The 21,375-nt window shown below is 40.4% G+C and overlaps 1 protein-coding gene across 5 annotated transcripts in view; it reads right to left on the bottom strand.

Annotated features, from left to right (window-relative positions):
• Positions 1–21,375, bottom strand: part of MAP7 (microtubule associated protein 7) — a 163,765-nt gene that overhangs the window by 39,199 nt on the left and 103,191 nt on the right. For all 5 annotated transcript variants that reach the window (XM_024759111.1, XM_024759109.1, XM_024759108.1 and 2 more), the window contains exons 2-3: positions 20,865–20,966; positions 13,548–13,625 (exon numbers count right to left, since the gene is read on the bottom strand). In XM_024759111.1, the coding sequence (XP_024614879.1) occupies positions 13,548–13,625; positions 20,865–20,966 (180 nt within the window). The remainder of the gene's footprint in view (positions 1–13,547; positions 13,626–20,864; positions 20,967–21,375) is intronic.

The following is a 21,375-nucleotide window of genomic DNA, read 5'->3' as shown; positions in this document are numbered from 1 at the left end:
TGAAATAAGTCCTACCTAAACCTGGCCTTAATATCTTTATTTGGTCTTGTTCTGCATTGCTCTCCAAAACATCCTCTTCAATCTCCCTGGAGACCTTTCTCCTTACTGTACCTCCTAAACAAACCATACTTCCCCCATCTCTTTGCTCCTGTGGTTGCCTTGCTGGGAAAGTTGCTATCCTTTTTTTTTTATCCAAACAGATCCATCCTTTAAGGCAGTAGCCTCATGAAAACACAGATTGCTGGGCTCCAACCCTCATTCATTTCCACTTTTTCTAGGATGGGGCCCAGTAATCTTCATTTTAAAGAAACTTCCCAGGTGATTCTGGTCCCAAGTGATCCACTGATGGCATATGGAGGAACACTGCCCTTAAGGTCTTCTCCAGAAGCTTCATCTCTTCAGGGCTCATTGCTGCTCTTATGACATCTACCACAAACTTTAGCATTTCTTATACTCTGATTTCTGTGTAGCAAAGGACTCCCCCTCCCACTTTTTTTCCACTCACTATAGTGTTTTTCACAACTTGTACATAACCAAGGGTCTTACTAATTAATTACTTCCTGATTCATTGAGAACTACTTCTTGACTCATTCACCCATAACTGTCCGGTCTTAGGCAAATTATTTAACTTCCTTATGCCTCACTTCTGTCAGGGTAAATTCTGGCTACATATACGACCTTCTCATGGGTTTACTGTGAGGATTAAAAGAATCATTACATCTAACATACTTAGAATAGTTCTCTGCACTTAGTAAGCATTCAGTAAATATTAGCCATTATTGCTAGATTTGTCATCATCATAATTCCAATTCAGAAAATTAAAGGTAGCTCGTAACATTGCGTTATCAATCACAACAGGGCTAGACATTATTACAACAATAATTAGTTTTATCCCAAATAGTCTTTTAAAGGAAGAATATTTCTTTATCAAACTCTCGAGTTCCACTTCTAATTTTCTACCAGGACGTGGAGATCCTATTGCAGTGCCTTTTTAAACAACTGTCGTCTTTAAACAGCCATACAGAGAACAGGCAAACAATGGTGAAATAGCAAACAGCAGTTTCATATTATGGCAGAGTATGCTGGTGACTGCTAGGATTATTACCAAGTACAGATCATGCAATCTTTTAAACTGAGGGATAATGTAAAATATTTCAATATTTTAATAAGAATTGGAAGTTAACTAATTCTAAGAGGTTTAGTTATTTGAAATATTCCCTGTGGATAATAGAAAATATCAAAGTTTTGTATTTTCTCATTAAGAAATGAGACTTTCGAATGCAAGAAAAAAAATCAACAATTGCTATGGACTGAATTGTGTCCCCTCCACTGCAATTCATATGTTGAAGCCCTAATGCTCAATGTGACTGTATTTGGAGATAGGGCCTTCAGGAGGTAATCATGGTTAAATGAGGTCATAAGGGTAGGGACCTAATCCAATAGGATTACTGTCCTTATAAAAAGAGACACCAGAGAGCTCACTCTCCCTCTCTCTTCATGCTCAGAGGAGAGACCACGTGAGAACAGAGCGTGAGAACAGAGCGGCCACCTGAAAGCCAGGAAAGGAGCTCTCATCAGAAATTGAAGCCTACCATAGCCTTGATCTTGAACTTTCCAGCCTCCAGAACTGTAAGAAAATAAAGTTCTGTTGTTTAAGCCATGCAATCTATGGTAGTCTGTTATGGTGGTCTGAACAGACAAACACAACTCATTCAGTATTTAAATCATTAACATTCACTAATTTCATAGCGGCAGCTGTATAAAAGAATAACATGTCCCAAAAAAGGACCTGTGATGAATATCATTAACCTTTACTTTCGTGAAGTTATCATTTTCTCCTGGACTCTGAGATCATAACATAAAAATGAAATGAAAACCCACTGTGACTTCTGGACCTTAACAACCCGGTCCCATCCCTGAGCCGCTGCTACCAGGATTATACTTCAATGACACTGTAACAGTATGTCAGTGCCACACAAAGGGGAAATTCGCCATCAATCTGAACTCTGTTTAGAAACACACAGTGACCGTGTACTAAAAGGAGTTTGAAATGAAAGGGTATAGGATAGAGTAGAAGCTCCGGCTTCACAGGAACCTGAGTCCACCCCCCACTCCTGCCACCCCCCAGTATGTGTCACTGAGCAAGCAGTGACTTCTGTGGTCTCGTTTCCTCGAACCGTCTTCCTGACAGGGCTGCCAGGTGGGCTCGCGGTAACATGTAAAGTGCTTAAGGCAGTGCCAGGTACATGGTAGGGGCTCTGTACATGTAGATAATTATAGTGAGTGAATCTTTATGATCGTTATACTAACTCCTGTCTTATCGCTACAGAAAAAGGGCAGCTAAACAGAAGAACACAGATAGGACAGAGAACCAGATGGTGCACTCGTGGGCTGGGTCAACTCCCGTCCCAGTCACATTCGACCATCTAGTGCCCAGCCTGGTCCTTCTGAGCAGGCTTACAACTTTGTGGGTGAAGAATGTGTTCCATTACCATCTGAGGGAAAGAAAATGATGATGCTCAGAGAATAGAGCAATGTTAACACTGAACCTCTGAAACACACACAGCTTAGGTTCATGCTAGGATATGGAAGGATATGAATAGGTTACTGGTAACACTGGCTACCAGAACAGCCAGTAATATCATGAAAAGTCAGAAAATGACAAGTGATAATATCTGAGTTTGGATCTTGATTCTGCCGCTAATTCTGTGTGACCTTGGAAAAATTAGCTAACCCCTCTGACTTCTAAGTTAGAGAGTGTGTACAAAATGTTCTCCAAGATCTTTTTCAATTCACTCCCATGACTCAGTTGTTTTTACCTTTGAGGACATACGAGGGATTACAATTAGGTTTCTTTCTGTTTTGATTTTGAGGGCTACAAATTTAATTTTTGTGCTTTATCTCAATAATTATTGTGATTACTTACATTCAAATAAATTTCATTTTTATGTTGGTATGAAAACACTAATTTTTTTGTGCTAAATATTAATAACAAAAAAATGGCTTAACTTGGTTAATCAACCCTGGGAAGGGGGGCTGTGGACTGAAAAATAAGAGCATCTGTGTAGGAAATACTAATTAATTTTATTTAATAATGAAGAAATGGGAATGAAAAGGTAACCACTAATAGTATGGAAAATTATAGCACAACTTCTAAATTAATACGGGCAATCATGGAATGAACAGTACTTGCATCAAACCAACGCCTACACCTCTACACCACCAACCCTACCCCTACCATAAAAAGGGAAAAAAACCAAAGTTTAAAAGGAATGAAACTAAGCTAAAAGGAATAAAACTAAGCATATTAGTTAAGATTGAGACTTTTAGACCAGGCCAAAACACAAAACACCCAGTTACGTAGTTTGAAAGAAACAAACCTAAAACAAAGTGTCAAAGGAAATAATGAATGAACAAATAGCTATCAGGCAAATGAAAACAAAATTGTAATAAATGTGGGAATAATAATCCCATTTTGTCTGGTAGTAAAAATCAAATGAAGAAAAAAACTCCAAAGGAGATAAATAGCTCTCCCAGGATCACATGGTCTAAAAGAGGTAGAGTTGAAATTTTAAGTCAGCTCTGATTCCAAAGCCTGTACTTTCTGTTACTACACACTATTTCCTCCGTATTCACAACTTCCTGCCTAAAATTTCCACTTGAATTTCCTGGTCAGATCCATCACATAACCTTACTCATATCTGCATATTCATCCCTACCTCAAACCAGAACCTGCTCTGCCTTCTACGTTCTGATAGCAGATACATGACCTCCTAATGGATTACAAAGTTAGACCCCTTGAGTTCATTCTATTTCACCTCATGGATGCTCCAACCTAACTCCACACTTCCACAATTGACTCCATCATTTTACATCAGAATTCAGTGTCTCCCCTCCCAACCTTTCGATTCTACTGTATTTAAGCCCTCATTCCCTTCTTATTCCTGTTTAGTCTATTTCCTCTTCACATCCATTCTTCATACTGTTCTCAGAGACATCTTCCCCCCCACCCCCAAACAAACCCAATGTCACAGTCCTGCTTGAAAACCTGTTGGTTCCCCACTGTTCCCCAGTTCAACTCCTTAGACTGACTGTATAATCATGTACATTTTTACAAGCTACCTCCTGCCCAAAACACATCTTCCCACCTGACAAACTTCAACCATCTTTCAAGTCCTGGGTCAAATGGCCCTTCCTCTGGAGGCAAAGTCACTTCCATAGCTCCTTCAGACTCCTACCTGTACTCTAGATCGTAACTACTCTGCTCTTACTGAGTTCTTCCCCATATAAAACTGTGTCTAGTTCAGCAGATGATAAAAGTAAGTATGATGAATAAATGAGCTAAGGAGTTAAAGGATTATATGACTTCCAAGCAAAGTGATTTACATTGAGCCTTAGTGTTAATTCAAAGCCTTCTCAACAAGTCATTTAAACTGTGTTTCTACTTTCCTCTCATTTGAATATTACACTGGAGAACTGCCTGGTAATAAGGATGACCCTGCAGATACCCACCACACCTGTGTCTCCTGCCCGAGGGGACTTCCTACTTTGCCTTCTCCCCTTGACATAGCGGTAGACTAATGGGACTGAGGTGCTGAGACAGAGCTGAGGTGCTTATACTTGTGAAATGTCTAGACCCTTTCTTTGGAGATAGGAAAGCGATACAGTGCCAGGACTTCTTATCTTCAGAGCTAGGCCTAAAGGAGGGTTCAGCCTCACCTAAAGTAAACGGAGTTTTGCTAAAGCACACAGAGAAATGGTTGTCCTTGGAATCTTTTTGTTACTGCCTCGACCCTAATCCACTTTCCCTCCTCATAGCACGTTCCCATCCTCTTCCCTGGCTGTCTTACTGAGCTCCAGCCTACTAGACCAGAAGCACAAACACCTCTCTATCTTTGTCTCCCTGTAGCTCAGAAACATTAGGTTTCCCCAATCCCAGGCATCTAGGTCAGTCTCTGGGGTCACATGACCTGCCATTCTCATCTTTATCACCACCATCATCACGGTGAGCTGTGCTCAGTCCTTTATGCTGACACCAAGTGATTTACAGGCAGTACCTTCATAGCTGATAGCTGCCAGTGAGGTAGACACTGCTACTAAACTTATTTTATTAAACTTATTCACAGAGAAGTGAAGTAACCTGTCTGATGTCTCAAAGTTAGTCAGTGGTGGAACTGGAATGCAAACTCTGGACTGTCTGACTCTAGAAGAAAACGGGGAACCATTACGCTAAAAGGCAGGATTTGGAACACCTCCCCACGACTAAAGTTCCTCCTCTAGATCGGGACAAGGTGTTCATCCAATGTGAAGATCCTGATCTTCTAATGTCACTCTTGCCCTTCGGCATCGTCTATTTAAAAGACCATTTACTTTTCAGGCTTTAAGACCTTTTAATTGTCAGCTTTAAAGGCAAAGTCAACCTGGGAGAAATAAACAATGGCTGCTTAGTCACAATGATTCACCTTATGTCAAAGCTTCAGCCCCTGAGTTATCTAATCCATCCTGCAACAAGCATTTATTCTTTCCAGTCCTGAGCCTGACTCATGAGGCAGTGCTTTGGTATGTGCTCCTGTCCAAATTCCTCCCACTAACATGTACTCAGATCCTTTGGTTGTTCATAACCTGCCTTGGGAGCTTTTGTACACTTCATTCATTAAGTGACAACTTTAGGAGAGCAGATGCCGTGGTTGAGCACAGGTCTGTCAAAGTTTTATCCAGTAAAAATTTGGATTACAAAGACTTTCCCAAAGTCTGTTTTTGTTTTTGTTTTTTTGGTGTGTGGATAGTCTTATTAAAACCAATGACTGTCTATCAATGATAATAATGTGAAACATAAAACCAGCGACAGTTTCACTTCTGACGCTAATCAGAGTACGGCATCACTGGTTGTTTACTAATTAATTCTAACCTCTCTATCAACATTTTTGAGATGAACATTCTAAGCCAGGTTGAAATGATCATTTATCTCTTGACTGTACTCTTATTAATACTGCTGCCCGAGGTGACAACACACACTGAGTAAGAAGGGTGGGGAGGGAAGCAAAGCAGAAAAGTTGTGACTGGAAGGGCAAGGAAGTCTGGAGAAATTATCTGAGAAACAATGCAAAAATAATTTAATTGAAGGTCAAAATCCTTTTCATGTTATCTTATTGTTATTTCTAATACAGTACATTATGATAGATCTCCTGTACAGCATTGAACTTAGCTATAAAACCCAATATGAATGAATTGAATGAGAGATTTGATTAAGTTTATTTTTTTCTTCATGAGCTATGAGTCAATCATACAATTCTCTGATAAGCTTCCATGATTTTATAGACTCTCAGAAAGCCCCCAGCTGGGAATGTGACTCCATTCGCATCAATACTTCAAACTTTAACCTGTATCACCTTCAAAAAGGGAAACCTTATATCTTCCTAAACACAGAAGACTATTCATCTGCTAAATATTCCTTAGATATTCCTTTGAATTTGTCAACATATCGTAGGACTATTAGTTTCATAACATATACGAAGACCAAGCAGTTTTAAGGCACAACTATTCTATAGATTACCTTTGTATCCTTGTTCGCCTAACTGAGAAAATGCTTAAGAATAAGAATTTCAGACTTGTTTGAGTGGACTATTATAAGGGTGGGTATTACCTGATAATTTGGTAATGTCTAACTAATTTGCAGTATACCTGCTGCATTCACCTCTACTTACATTGAGACATACAGATTTACTATTCATTTACCATTCAACCAACAATTGTTAGACATCGACTACGTGCCAGGCACGATTCTAGGTACTAGGCTATAGAAATTTAAAAACGACACAAGTCCTTTCTTTTATTAAGCTTATATTCCAGTGAAAGCCGACAGACAACAAACAAATAAAATATATACATGCTTAGATACTGACAGTGACGTGGAGAAAAGTAGAGGACTAGTTTGGGGGAGCTGCAAATTTGAGTAAGATGCCAAGGAAGGCCTCACTGAAGAGATGGCATTTAAACAATATCGGAAGGAGGAGAGAGAATGAGCTACATGCATCTCTCAGGACAAACATTCCAGGTGGAGTGCATAGCAATGTAAGTACCAGGAGGGTAGAAAATTGATCTTTCACTTTAAGAGCCCCAGGGTTCCTGGCTTAATAGTGACCGCACATCAAATATTAGGTGAACGAATATGTGAATTAAAACAGCAGGAACTAGCTGTAAAAAAAGGTGGTGGTGGTAGTTAGTATTACTTTAAACTATCTAAAGTCAAAAATTGATACTATTGCATAAATTCTACATGCTTTGATTCTTGTAAGTGTTTTTGAAGAGAAATTAGTAACCAGGATCTATTCCAAGTTCTTACAGACTCTTTTTTTAATTTAAAAAAAATTTTTGTGGTACGTGGGCCTCTCGCTGTTGTGGCCTCTCCCATTGCGGAGCACAGGCTCCGGACGTGCAGGCTCAGCGGCCATGGCTCACGGACCCAGCCGCTCCGCGGCATGTGGGATGTTCCTGGACCAGGGCACGAACCCGCGTCCCCTGCATCGGCAGGCGGACTCTCAACCACTGCGCCACCAGGGAAGCCCACAGACTCTTACTGGACTCCAAGGCTAACAAATGGTCAATGTCACAAAATTTTCTCAAAAAGATATCAGTATCTGCTCCAACACTTACATTTACCCTCTGGTTCTGTGTCAAATGGACAGTGAGTACAGCACCCATGTACCTTGCGTGTGCATGAGGAAGCAGAATAGCTCTTCCTTCACATGAGAGCTGGGGATGTGCCCAGCTCTGAAACTTCGGAAAATCTACCACCGCATCTGAAGCATAGGGACCACTCTCTACTTAACAGAATCACCACTTGTTGAAGAATGTAAACATTGATCTTGGTGACCCTGTACATATTAAAAATATGCTTAGGGGCTTCCCTGGTGGCGCAGTGGTTGAGAGTCTACCTGCCAATGCAGGGGACGTGGGTTCAAGCCCTGGTCTGGGAGGATCCCACATGCATGGAGCGGCTGGGCCCATGGGCCACACCTACTGAGCCTGCGCGTCTGGAGCCTGCGCTCCGCAGCAAGAGAGGCCGCAACAGTGAGAGGCCCGTGCACTGCGATGAAGAGTGGACTCCGCTTGCCACAGCTGGAGAAAGCCCTCGCACAGAAATGAAGACCCAACACAGCCATAAATAGATTTAAAAAAAAAAATATATATATATATATATATATATATATGCTTAAATAGTTGATATGGCAGAAAGAAGAAAGGGTCTATTAACTATCCCATTTTTTAAGATTCAGTTCCTCCCTTGAGCTAAATTATCACAATGCACTTTTAAAATAAAATAAATGACAGTCCATAAAATAACTTAACATCAGCAACTATGGCAGGCTCACACAACAAAAAGTATAAACGGGCTTCTCCGGTGGCGCAGTGGTTGAGAGTCCGCCTGCTAATGCAGGGGACACGGGTTCGTGCCCCGGTCCGGGAAGATCCCACATGCCGCGGAGCGGCTGGGCCCGTGAGCCATGGCCGGTGAGCCTGCGCGTCTGGAGCCTGTGCTCCTCAGCAGGAGGGGCTGCAGCAGTGAGAGGGCCGCGTACCACAAAAAAAAAAAAAAAAAAAAAAAAAAAAAAAGTACAACCATTGTGTTAATTTGCACCTAAATGTGATAATACAGAGTGAAGTGTTTAGAACACTGCTTGGCCCATAGTTAGTGCTCAATAAACATTATTATTATTAATGAATAATATTAATATTATTAACACGTAATTAAAGACGGGTAAAATCAGGAAAATCAGCAAATATTTATTACGTGTCTGTTTTATATTTAGCGCTGTATATTGGGATAAAAAGAATTAGAAAACCATGGCCATACCCTTTAAAAGCTTAAAGTATATACAACCAGAAAGTTCTATAAAGTCCAAATAGAAAAAGTTCAGTAGCGTATAAAGTAGCACTAGAATGTGAGCTAAAATATGATAGTTATGTAAGATATAGAGTAAGAAAATGAGAGTTTCCAAAAGGGGAAAGATCATAAAAACCAGGAAGGAGTCAAAAAGAAGGACTGAAACTAACCATGACCGAGCTGGAGGAATGAAGTACATCTATGAGATAGTTTTGGGTAACTAAAATCTAAATTTACTAAGGTCTGAACTAGGATGAGAGCAGAGGCAGCAAATTTAAAGGCATGGATCTGAGACCTATGTTGAAGACAGAGGCCTGCTGGTCTTGTGACTAAATGGATTCAGGGATAGTGAGTGTGGCAAATTCCACCTACAAACCAGGCTAGAGGTAGCTGAAGCCCCAGCTAGAGGACTAGGCTGAGTCCAGACTGACCACTGGTACCTACAAGCGGCTCAACAGGTCCGAGTGGAGACTAGGCAGTGCACAGCTCTGGACCACCATGTTTCATTCTGTAAAAGATGCGGTAGTTAAGGCTGGTAGAAAGATGCCAGTGCCTCCAGCAGCAGGCGAAAGCATCAAAGATAGTGGAAAGATAATTGGGCGGGGCAGGGGGATGCTGGTGCAATTGACCGAGACACAGAAATTCCTCAGAGGAGTGTTCTGGAGGGAAAGTTGATGGGCAATGTAGTTGTATAGAGCGGGGGTCCCTGACCTGCGGGCCACGGACCGGTAGCGGTCCGAGGCCTGTTAGGAAGCAGGCCGAACAGCAGGAGCTGGTGGGTGGGCAGGCGAGCAAAGCTTCACCTGCCGCTCCCCACCGCTCGCATTACTGCCTGTACCAACCAACCACCGCGCCCCCGTGGAAAAATTGTCTTCTACGAAACTGGTCCCTGGTGCCAAAAAGGTTGGGGACCGCTGGTATAGAGGTTGAGTTTCAGATGACAGGAAAGCATCTACTGCCTTATGAGTGAGTTGGAAATGTGAAACCCACATTATCAAAAAAGGAGGGTTGAAACCATGACACAACCCTCCTTTTTTGTACAATTAAAAATACAATTCTCCCACTTACCCCAGGAAGGAAACCAAAATTAAAGCTTAGAAGAGAGATGGTAAAAAAGATGCAGAAGTCAAGAGAGAGAAGTTTGAAGGAACGGCCTGAACAGAATCAGATGAAATAGTGGTTGAGGAGATTTCTTCATGGGAAAACCTTTTAAGGCGGAAAAATCAAGCTTTCAGAGTACATATGCTCAACCAAACAAACAGAACAGTCCCGTACTTGAAGAATTATGCCTGATTTTATGTGATAAATTGAAGGATAATGTGGAAAGAGCAGGCCACATGATATAATCCTACCATAAAGCATTAAAGCATGACTCAGAAATTTATCCTACAGAAAGTTATTAATAGATCTTCCCTGTTTGCAGAACAGTACAAACATGACATGCAACCCAAAACAAAGGCCTTTATTCTCCCTTTTAACTTGCTTTTTAAAAATGTGGATTACAAAAAAAAAAAAATCTTTAATGATTTCAATGTTAATTTCAACCTACATCCAACAGTGAATAATCAATCTCACTGGCCAATAACTTTAAACTTTGCTTTGTTGGAATTTCTGGAATGTATTTTTTTCTAACTTGGAAAGCTTTAAAGTTTGATAATAGTTGATATTATCAACTGCTTTTGTGTTTTCAAAAAGCACACCCCAAAGACCTGCTATTAAGTGACAGCCCTTCCCCACCCCTCCTACCTTTTTTTTTTTTTAAACTATTCTACTCCCATCATAGCTTCTGCAAAGCACAGTTTATATTTATGGGTAGTTTATCAGCTGCACTTTTTCTTTTAGAACTAAAATTTTTTTAGAAATTACCCTTATGTATTCTAAGGCACAGCTTAAATTAGATGCTAGATTTTAGATGACTCTTTTACAAATGTACGTGTGCATGTATGTTTATTTGTGTATTTAAGAAGATTAGTTTCTACTGTGACAGCTTAAGTCAGTAAAAGAATAGGCCAAAATTTAAAAGAAATTTTAAAAGAAAATGCAAATAATGCAGAAAAAAATAAAAATGAGTAAAATAAAATAGAAATATGATAGATAAAAATGTATTTCATTAAAATTATGACTGTCAATAACAACAAAAGAGATAATATCAAAATTAAGGAAAACTGGGACTTCCCTGGCGGTCCAGTGGTTAGGACTCCTCTCACTGCCGAGGGCCCGGGTTCAATCCCTGGACAGGGGAATTAAGATCCCACAAACTGAGTGGTGGGGTCAAAAAAAAAAAGAACAAAAACTATGGTATTAAATACGGTAGGAGTAAGAAGAAAGAAAAACCATGCCTATGATATGTTAGCTCACCAACAAAGTAAAGCTGTGACCACAGGATAATACAATAATCTGAACGTTACTTTGACCCATATAAGAATCTGATAAGCAGGTTGGGTCTGTTACCAGATGCCCTTTTGCGACCTGTCTTGCGTCAGTGCTCTACAGTCCCCACCTCTTCTAGCTCCCTGGATGACTCCTCTTCATCCTCTAGTTGGACGTTCAGGTGGCCCCTGACATCCTCAGGCTGGGTTAGGTCCTTCTGTGGGGTTCTCGATGCCCCATGTGCATACCCCTTCAATACCACCCTCTATTACAATTGCTGTGTGTTTATCTGTTCCCGCCTCCCCACCACTAGACTGTAGCTAGCCCTGGAGGGCTGGGCCTCAACCTTTATTCATCCTCTTAACACAATACCTAGCAAATAGAGTTTTTAACTATATAAACTAATAAGCCATGTTCTACATCATCGATATGAATTAAAATGGGGCCACATATTAAGAAGAAACCCAGCCACACAACAGATAAAGTTAGGCAACTTGTAGGGAGAATCTGTAGGCTCAGAGCTATACAACTTTATAGCATAAGAAGGGAAATGATTTTTGTGTGACTAGCATATTTATACTTTCTACAAAAAGAACTAATAACACGTGGATCTGAAAGATAAAGAAACCCAAATGGAAAGGTATGAGTTAAGGTGTAGAAGCTAATTCATGATGGGATTTAAATTATAAAGGAGTAGTCTCCTGACCCTATGGAGCTACTTTTACTCAGGTAGATATGAATCCGCATTGCAGTGCTAAGGAGACATTTAACAGTGGGAAACCTAACCCAACAGGGATGGGGTGGAGAGGGGAGAGGACACAAGTGCTTATCTTTGCTTGGATGGATCCAAAACCAGAGTGTAAATACTTATGCTCACCTAGAATCTCTTCCTGCTTTAGTAGCTCTGCCTTTCCCTCTCAGCTCTGATCCACTTGTCTAACTGACCTTTACTGGGGAGCAGTGGGCACAGTTCACAGAAGAAAGATCTCCAGACTGCACAGCACTCCAAGCAAAGAGGGACCCGCCTCAGGGCCACAGGCAGCCCTGTTCTCCAAGAACCTACCAGCCCGAGGGAGACCTGATAGAGGCAGGGAACTTTAAGCCTGGGTGCAAACTCTAAACACAGAAACACGCAGCTTGTTTACTTCCAGCAAGTCATTGAAATCTGTGTTGAAAAAACCTTGGCAGCAAAAGAAATGACCTCACATGACCGTGATGGCAAGCGAGAGAAAGAGGCCTGTGTTCAAAGAATGTAAACAATGTCAACAGACTTTTGAAAATCAGCTTCCAGTGAATTTCACAAATTTGGATTCTTGAATACAAATAATCAGAGATGGGATATGGGGCTGGGTTTTCCAACTGAAACATTAACGTTTACAAAATGCAGCAGAACTTTAGAAAAGTTATAGGTCATCCACTGGAAAGACTGTGGCAACCTAACTCAGCTCTGGTTTTAAAATATCCAGACGCTCTGGAAACAATGAGACACACTGACTAGACATTTCATCTTTCCAAGGCACATAAAGAGAGTATCCTGTTTTAGCAACTTTGCATAAATGGACATTAAAGGAGGAGTTGGCACCAACCTCCTTGCTCAATGTTCTGGAAGACAAGGACTGCTGAGTGCTCGGATCTTGGCTTCCTGGTAAGCTCGTCCTGTGACCCAGCTCTCTAGGTGATTACGTGGCAAATGCTGCAGTTGCTAACCTTTTGCAAGGGCCTTAGATAACAAAAGAAAAATCAGACCCCTCAGCACAGGTCTTGTGTTTTTCCTGGCAGCACATTGGTAGCATCAGTCTATAAATTCAACAGCAGCATTATTTTAACATGGAAAGCAGTGAGTGCCCTAGCAGTGCACAGTCTCATAACTGTTCACATAAAAAGAACCACATGCTGAATCTCCTGGTATTTTTTTTTTTTTTTTTTTTTGGCGTTACGTGGGCCTCTCTCTGTCGTGGCCTCTCCCGTTGCGGAGCACGGGCTCCGGACGCGCAGGCTCAGCGGCCATGGCTCACGGGGCCCAGCCGCTCCGCGGCATGTGGGATCTTCCCGGACCGGGGCACGAACCCGTGTCCCCTGCATCGGCAGGTGGACTCTCAACCACTGCGCCACCAGGGAAGCCCTAGTTCTATGTTTATATCAACATACTAAATTCTGTTTCTGCAAAACTCATAAAGGCATGCTAGAAAGCATGCTTATTAGAGTGATGTCTGTTTGTCCATCATCCTCGAGGGGAAAAAAGTAACATTTCAACAACGGTGTCCTTGAAAGATCAAGCGAGGGCTGGGGATACCTAGCTGCTTCTCCCGCTCCTCACGCCGCTCCCTCGCCAGCCGCTGCCGGTCATCAACGCGCAGCACTGGTGGAGGGTCTGAAAAAGAGAAAAAAAACATGAGGAGGGGCAGATTTTAAGAATACGATATATACTGATAATAAATACGATATACACTGATAAAAAGAGAAAAAAAACATGAGAAGAGGGGCAGATTTTAAGAAACGATATACACTGATAAATATCTTTTTGTCCAGTAAATCTGATGAATGAAATATTACTACATCTTACGTATAGTAACATGACAACAATTAGTACATGTAACTATACTTTCAGTGATACACTTTATTATAATTTTCCGGAGAATTTCCAACTATTATCTTCTATTTAAAAATATTACATAAGAGGTTAGATTCTAAGAGATCTCATCACAAGGAAAAAACCCATTTTTTTTTTTTTTTTTTTTGTATAAGATGATGGATGTTAACTAAACACATTGGATAAACATTTCACAATATAAGTCAAGTCATTATGCTGTACACCTTAAACTTACACAGTTTAATTGATGCTGTATGTCAATTATATCTCAATAAAACTCAAAAAAATAAAGTAAAATAAAAAGACACACAGCCCCCCCAAAATTTGTGTAAAACATAACTGTGCCCTTGGCTTGTGTTTATCAAACAATATATATGAGGTTTTGTGTTCCTAAGCTACTGAACCTCTATTGTTTTTATGCTTCAAAAAGCCTGTTCCTTAACAACACACAGACTCCTAAGTGAATTTATTATACTAAATAGATGTTCACCAGATAGATGTGAACAGCCCAGCTCTGGAGTCAGACGGGCATGAGATCACTTCCGGTTCTGTCACTCACTTGCTGTGAGATTTGGCCGAATTACTCACCCAGCTCTCTAAGCCTTAAGCTATGATATAGGGTTCATGGGCTTTTCACTTATTGCCTATGAGGATAAAATAGAACCTATCTATCTCACATCATTGTAAGGATTAAATAAAATAATGCTTGCAACAGCGTTAGCACAGTGCCTAGCACTTGATAAATCTCAATAAATTCATTCATTTACTGAACACACTGCGCCAGGCAGTGTTGTATGTGCCGAAAAGAGAGCTATTAACAAAAAAGACAGAAATCTTTGCCCAAATGGGGTTTGCTTAGGGAAAATTTATAGAATAAATAAGTAAAATATAGAGAGTGAAAAAAGGGGCAATATATAAACTGTTAGATTGCGATAAATGCTAAGGAGATAGCAAAGCAGCCAAGGGGATTGTGAAATGGCAGAAAGGGGAGGTCTGACATTTTGGATAGGTGCCAAGGGAAGTCTAATTGTGATGGAAGCTTCTACGTGTAAAAACCTGATGGAAGTAAGGGAGCTACCCGTGCAGATATTCCAAGAGAGGAAAAGCAAGTGTAAAGGCCCTGAGGTTACGAGTACCTAAGGTGTTCAAGAAACGATATGAAGATCTGAGCCACTGGAGCAGAGTGAGATCAGTAAGTGATGGGGCCAGAGACCTGGGGGCCTGGTGAGGACTCTGGATCATGCTCTGAGTGAGATGCCACCGAGGGGTTTCCGGCAGAGGGTCACATGAATACACTCACTCTGCCTGTTACTAAATCAAAGGAAAAGCATAGTAATAATAATGATGATGATGATGATAATTACACTTAAAATCAGCTTTATTTTCCCTACTTAATTAACATCACAATTTTAAGATCTCTTATTAGAAATAGAAACCTACTGGAATAATACTTTAGAGACAACTGGCAGAGCTTCATCAACAGACTTCAAGGACTTGCATCCCAAATGCATCTTAAACGTCACAGAATTTGTACATTTAAGGGAAATAAAAACTGTCTAAAAGCACATTAGGACCTGCATAAACCTGGCAGTGTGCATCACGGGCAGGACCAGGCGATGATGTTTTATGCTTTTCCTTTGCTTTAAGGTATGCTTTTTCAAAAACTTCATAATATGAACCCCTCACTAGCTCATACTCATTATGATAATTATTTCCCAGATTTACTAATCATTTATGAGATCTCAAATATTTTTTATGTAGAAAAATGTGGCCTCTGGTCCCAAAAGGTTTTCCTCTGACACCAGAAGAGGGGCACGTGGACTCCCCTCAGGCACTTTGTTAAGGATCACAGACAGGGGAGTTTTGCTGTCATTTGTTTTTGGAAGTGACAGCCATAGCAAAATGGTATTTTGAAGAAAAAATGATCTGAGAACAAAAGCCAAAATGAAGTTAGAAGAAAGACTTCCAACAATTACTTATTGCTTAAAAGAAGTCCTTAAATAATGAGGTTTTACTCCCTCATGAATACTTTGATTTTATTATGAAACTTGAAAATCAACTTTATTTATAAAAGCCACATAGGCACATTATAGAAAGTCTGTAAAACAGAGTCTATAAAGTCAAATTTCGTTCATGGAATATGGAGTATGTAACATTTCTAGCTTACTTTCAAGTACTTGCCAAATTTCACACAAAACTTTGAAAAGAAGGTTTTAATAACAACGTATGGGACACACACACTCATCCTCACCTACCTTCTTCCATCCAAACCAACCCTGAGAACTCTAAGTCAATAACTGATGTTCCTGCAGTCGTGAGGCAATACTCAGTTATGCAATGGAATGCTTGCTTGCCTTTTAGATGCATAGTTGGAAAAGAGCAACGCAAGAGGGGGCATAGTTTACCTCTGATACCTGTGCTATCATTTCATATGACAATTACACTCTTCACAAACTGTATCCTGTCTGGTAACAACTGTATACAACAACAGGCTGTATACAGTTCTACGCAGACATATCAATAAAAACTATAAATAAGGGCAATGCTTAAGAGTCGGATAATTCCCACGGGCCACCTTTATCACTTCAGTACTGATCTCAATCAGTATTTATTTAGAATTAGATTTGAGGAAGTTGAGAACAAATGCAACACATTTCTAAAGTATAAGATGCATACTGACTATGATATGCTAGACAATTTCGGTTGGTTTGGGGACCTGGCAATAGAAAATACTGTAGAGTGAAAAAGGTATTCAGTTTGAATTCTGTTTCCGCCCTTCTGGTCACATTAATAAAAAGCCACTTTGATACTAGAATGTTAATAAACACCCTGTGACAGATGAAAGATGGCTGTGAATGCAGGTAGGGAAGAGCAGAGCCTGGTCAGTTTTGCTCATTGTTATATTCCCCATGCCTAGGACTATACTTGACAGGAAGGAAGGCATTCGATAAGTACTTATTAAATGAGTGAATGAGGGGACTTCCCTGGCTGTCCAGTGGTTAAGACTCTGTGCTTCCAATGCAGGGGGCATGGGTTCAATCCCTGGTCAGGGAACTAAGAACCCCACATGCCAAGGGCACGGCCAAAAAAAAAAAAAGAAAAGAGAGAATGAATAAACAAATGGGCCAACAGCTTTAGCTAACTTTCAGAGCCAGTACATCTCCATTAACCTTCACTACTGGGGCAAACTCATACCAGTCTTGTAGTTGACAACAGACTTTTAAAAATGTAAATACTAGCGATTACAATTTTAAGATTTAATAACTAAAAACTGATAAAAATGATCTTTAAAGGTAGGATTTCAGAAAGAAAAAATACAATTGAATAATTCCAAGTAAATAGTGAATTTTCTGTAATTTTTGTCTCCCTCTCATTTCTACCCTCATATCACTTTTCTCTGGAACAGAATGAAGGTATAGAAAATGATTTGACATCACAAACATTTCACATTGTTTCCCAACAGATCTAACGTTGTTAGAATAGAACTGAGTTACTTATTCTCAGATGGAGAAGTTTTAAGAGAAATAGGATTTCGGTGGCGGTAAGCTTGCAGCTACACTCTGCATCCAACTTCCTACCTGTGATGATTGCAAAGTAGAGGGACCACCCAAATGAGGGCACTTTTAAAAGTGAAAGGGCGTGCTGATAAGAGTCTGTCTGTGGCGACGTGTGTAAACCTGGACTATTCTGCAAAAATCGGAAGTAAAGAGTGACCCTCAAAGATCAAGAAAATCAACTCACTTTGACAAGGCTTTTTTCCAAGAACTCACTAGACCTTGACTCCTATCTGAACCACTACTGTTTATACAGTAAACTACTTCTGTTAGGGCTTTTTACAAGGACTTCCATATATTTTATCAGTTTATTCTTCACAATAATCCTATGAGTTAGTCAAGCAGCCAGTCATTCAATGAAGAGTTATTGTGCCTATTTTCCAAATGAGAAAACTGAAGGAAATAAATGCATGTGACTAAGGAAGGTGGCACAGTTAAGTGTCAGAGTTAGGCCTTAAAATCCCATCTTTAACTCAATCCTGTCCCCCCTTTTCACAGCATGGCATCTACAGAGTCATTAGAATCAGAAAACGGCTGGAAGATGACAAGTCATGTTTTCCTCCACGAGGGAAATTTATTTATAAGAAGAAAGTTCTACTGGCTCTTCTAAAGACTTGTGGTGGGGAATAGTAGAGGGATAGGAATTAAGAGGCATTTTTAATAAACTGGAGTTTCTGCTTTTCTCAAGTACGTGCACAGTAGTTCATGAAGAAAATGCAATTTTCTCTTCTAATCAGGTCAAACTTTTACCACTTGGGTTACAATCAAGGACGAGGTGAAATGAGTCCTCTAAGAAATAATTGCTCGAAGCACAGAGGGAATGCATGGGAAGAAGATTCACAGCTTGTTCTCAGGAAAAGTTTCACAGTGGATGTGGCAACTGAGAAGGATCGCCAGAGACACACTTGCTTTAAGAAGTGTGGGTGGGATGGGAGGAGGGTGTTACAGAAGGAGAACAATGTAAGCTTGGTGTTTCCCAAAGTGGGTGGAACAGTGGAGTCCAAGGCTTGATTTTAGGTCATACACAGACAACTTTTTTTGTTGAAGTGTGGTTGATTTAGTGTTGTGTTAATTTCTGCTGTACTGCAAGGTGATTCATTTATACATGTATACACGTTTTTTAATATTCTTTTTCATGATGGTTTATCATAGGATATTGAATGTAGTTCCCTGTGCTATACAGTAGGACCTTGTTGTTTATTCAGGAAATTCTATATATAAAAGCTTACATCTGCTAAAAAACAAACCAACAAACAAACAAAACTTTTACCATTTGGAGGCAGCTGATGGAGTTCTGAAGAAGCATCTTGCACTTCCTCAGTTAACAGTAGTCATAAACAGACTTTGTAACTTTACAAAGTGCCTCTTTTGGACTCGGTTCAAGTATTCACAGCTGAGAGTACCCTTCCCTCTTGGATAACAATATTATCCAAGAGGGATAATGTGAATAGATGCTTTCTAAATCAGAGATGTTCTAGAGCATAAGTATCAGAAAGTAAAGGAGGGCAAGAAATTTAACTAAAATTTACTGGATAAAAAGGGACACTTTTTCATTGTCAGGATACTTGCATCTGGTTAGGGCAATACTCAAAATATCCCCAAAACAGCATGTGCTTCTTTTCTTTTTAAGTTCCTACAGTAAGAAAATCAACAAAAACTGCTTTAGACAGACATTCCTGTGACTCATATCCCAAAAAATCAAAAGGTTTTACTCAAGCCTGGAACTCCAACTTGGAACCTCTTATGTCACCTTCAGAGATACTCAGGAAGATAACATGGTGGTTTTAAAAATAAGAGTCTTCTATGTATCTTTGCTATGTGTATACGCAAGAAAGCAGACCCAAGGATACTTAAAAGATGTAATCTGAAATGAAACGTCTCCTCACTGAACTTGACTCTGGCAACATAAATCAAATGGCTCTATAAAGAGATGGCCAGTTGGAGCAGAAAAGATGTTTTTGGCCTCTATATTTCTATGCACTCTGCATATGTCTCTTCTGATCATGGAAATACTGTGTTAGAATGATTTATTCGTATACTGGTTTACTCCACCATACTGTCAGCTAGAGGGTAGGAACTATGTCTTTGAATAATATTTCCCTACTACCTATACAGTACTAGCACCAGATAAATAAACAAGTTATCGGGATATAAAAGTATACATTGCACGGTAAAGAATGTAGGAATTAGAAGCAATGGTTGATGGGGAGAACAAGGGAAAACCAGTACAAACCATTTAGCTATGTTCAATTCTCATGGTAAAACAAATGGGATTTTCAGGCTAAAGAGCTTCTACTTCTATAAGGATGCTCACTGGAGTATAAGGAACAAAAGTCCACTAGAACAAGCTGCATGAGGACAGGGGCCCTGTTGATTTGCTCATACAGTATCTCTCACAGTCCCAGTCATAGGGCAACTACTCAATAAACATTAGATGGTGGCTGGGCTTCGGGTGGATAGATGGATGGATAAATGAATGAAAATGCAAACTGACTAAATGGGGAAATCTTAGCCTACAAATTAAAACTCCACTGAAACTACACATCATTTGCCACTAATGGTTACTCATGCAACACCTGCAATAGTACTGGTTATTTCTCTCCTAAATGGCAAGCTCGATTTACCTTCTCTGTTCAAGACCTTTTCCACATGGGAAAAAAAGCCCCACAAAACTAGGTGCAATAGGGAATGTTTTCTATGGGGCTAGGTACAGTTATTTCCATCTTTATTCTCACTGATTCACTGTTCTTGAGTGACTGGCCTGGATGCAGCAAGAAGTACGCTTCCAAGAACCTCATGGGGTGTTCAATTTGCCTTTACCTTCGACTGTCTCTTATCATCAGACTGTAAGTTGGTCTCTCCCAAGGACCACACAATGGTTGTTGGATACCTGGAAGCAACTGCATTGTCTATTCAATTGTTTGTATTATGTTTACAGAGTGTTTGCTTCGTCGTATCACTGAGTGGAACAGACCATGAATCACAGGCTATCAGATGAAATTACTGTGTAGGTGTACAATCATTGCAGGGAATGGAGAACAAAAACATCATTCTATACCAGCCATGCTGTGTGTAAGGATTTCCTTAAGTGGTGTTTGAAAAAGTCACAAAAGAGATATGCAACAATGCTGGGCATACAGGTACAGAAAGTAGTGTCATATCTATCATTTCAGGCAGAATGGCAAAATTATCTCCTCTTATACACTGCTTGACAGTAAACAGTGCATTCACATACACCATCTCACTGACTGTCAAAATGATTCTGAGAGGTAAGTAGGGCATAGCCTTGAATCTCCATTTTAAAGAGAGACAATCAAGGTGTGAGAGGTTCTCTGACATATTCATACGAGTCAGTCTGAGTGTGTGTTTTGGTGGCAGGACTGAAACCAAGCTCTCCTAAATTCTAGCATGACTAAGCCCTTTGGGTTAACCTTCCTTTTTCCACAGCAAAGGCAATGCATAGTACCTGGTTTATTTCCTGTGTGGTTGCTATTTTGTCCTGAAATAGCAGAAGCAGGCCGGTTGGAGGCCGCGGTTTTCTTATCTTGCACTTTGTTGCCATCAGGCGCTATACAAATGAGACAAAAGAGAAAAGACATATTTAGTTTCTTAAAATTTATTCAGAAACATTCACATATTCAACATTTACTGTTAACCCTTGTATCAAGTGCTAGGCTAGATTCAGGAAATATAAAGATTAAGCAGCCAACAACCCCTGCCCTCAAGGAGCACACTGTTCAGTGGGAAGAACACATTCAAAAATCAATAGCCCAGGGGCTTCCCTGGTGGCGCAGTGGTTGACAGTCCGCCTGCCGATGCAGGGGACACGGGTTCGTGTCCCGGTCCGGGAAGATCCCACATGCCGCGGAGCGGCTGGGTCTGTGAGCCATGGCCGCTGAGCCCGTGCGTCCGGAGCCTGTGCTCCGCAACGGGAGAGGCCACAACAGTGAGAGGCCCGTGTAGTGCAAAAAAAAAAA

Source organism: Neophocaena asiaeorientalis, unplaced genomic scaffold (assembly GCF_003031525.2).
Source record: "Neophocaena asiaeorientalis asiaeorientalis breed wild unplaced genomic scaffold, Neophocaena_asiaeorientalis_V1.1 scaffold5, whole genome shotgun sequence".
Taxonomy (NCBI): Eukaryota; Metazoa; Chordata; class Mammalia; order Artiodactyla; family Phocoenidae; genus Neophocaena; species Neophocaena asiaeorientalis.
The sequence above is the reverse complement of the archived record's forward strand: the minus strand, read 5'-3'. Positions and strand labels throughout refer to the sequence as shown.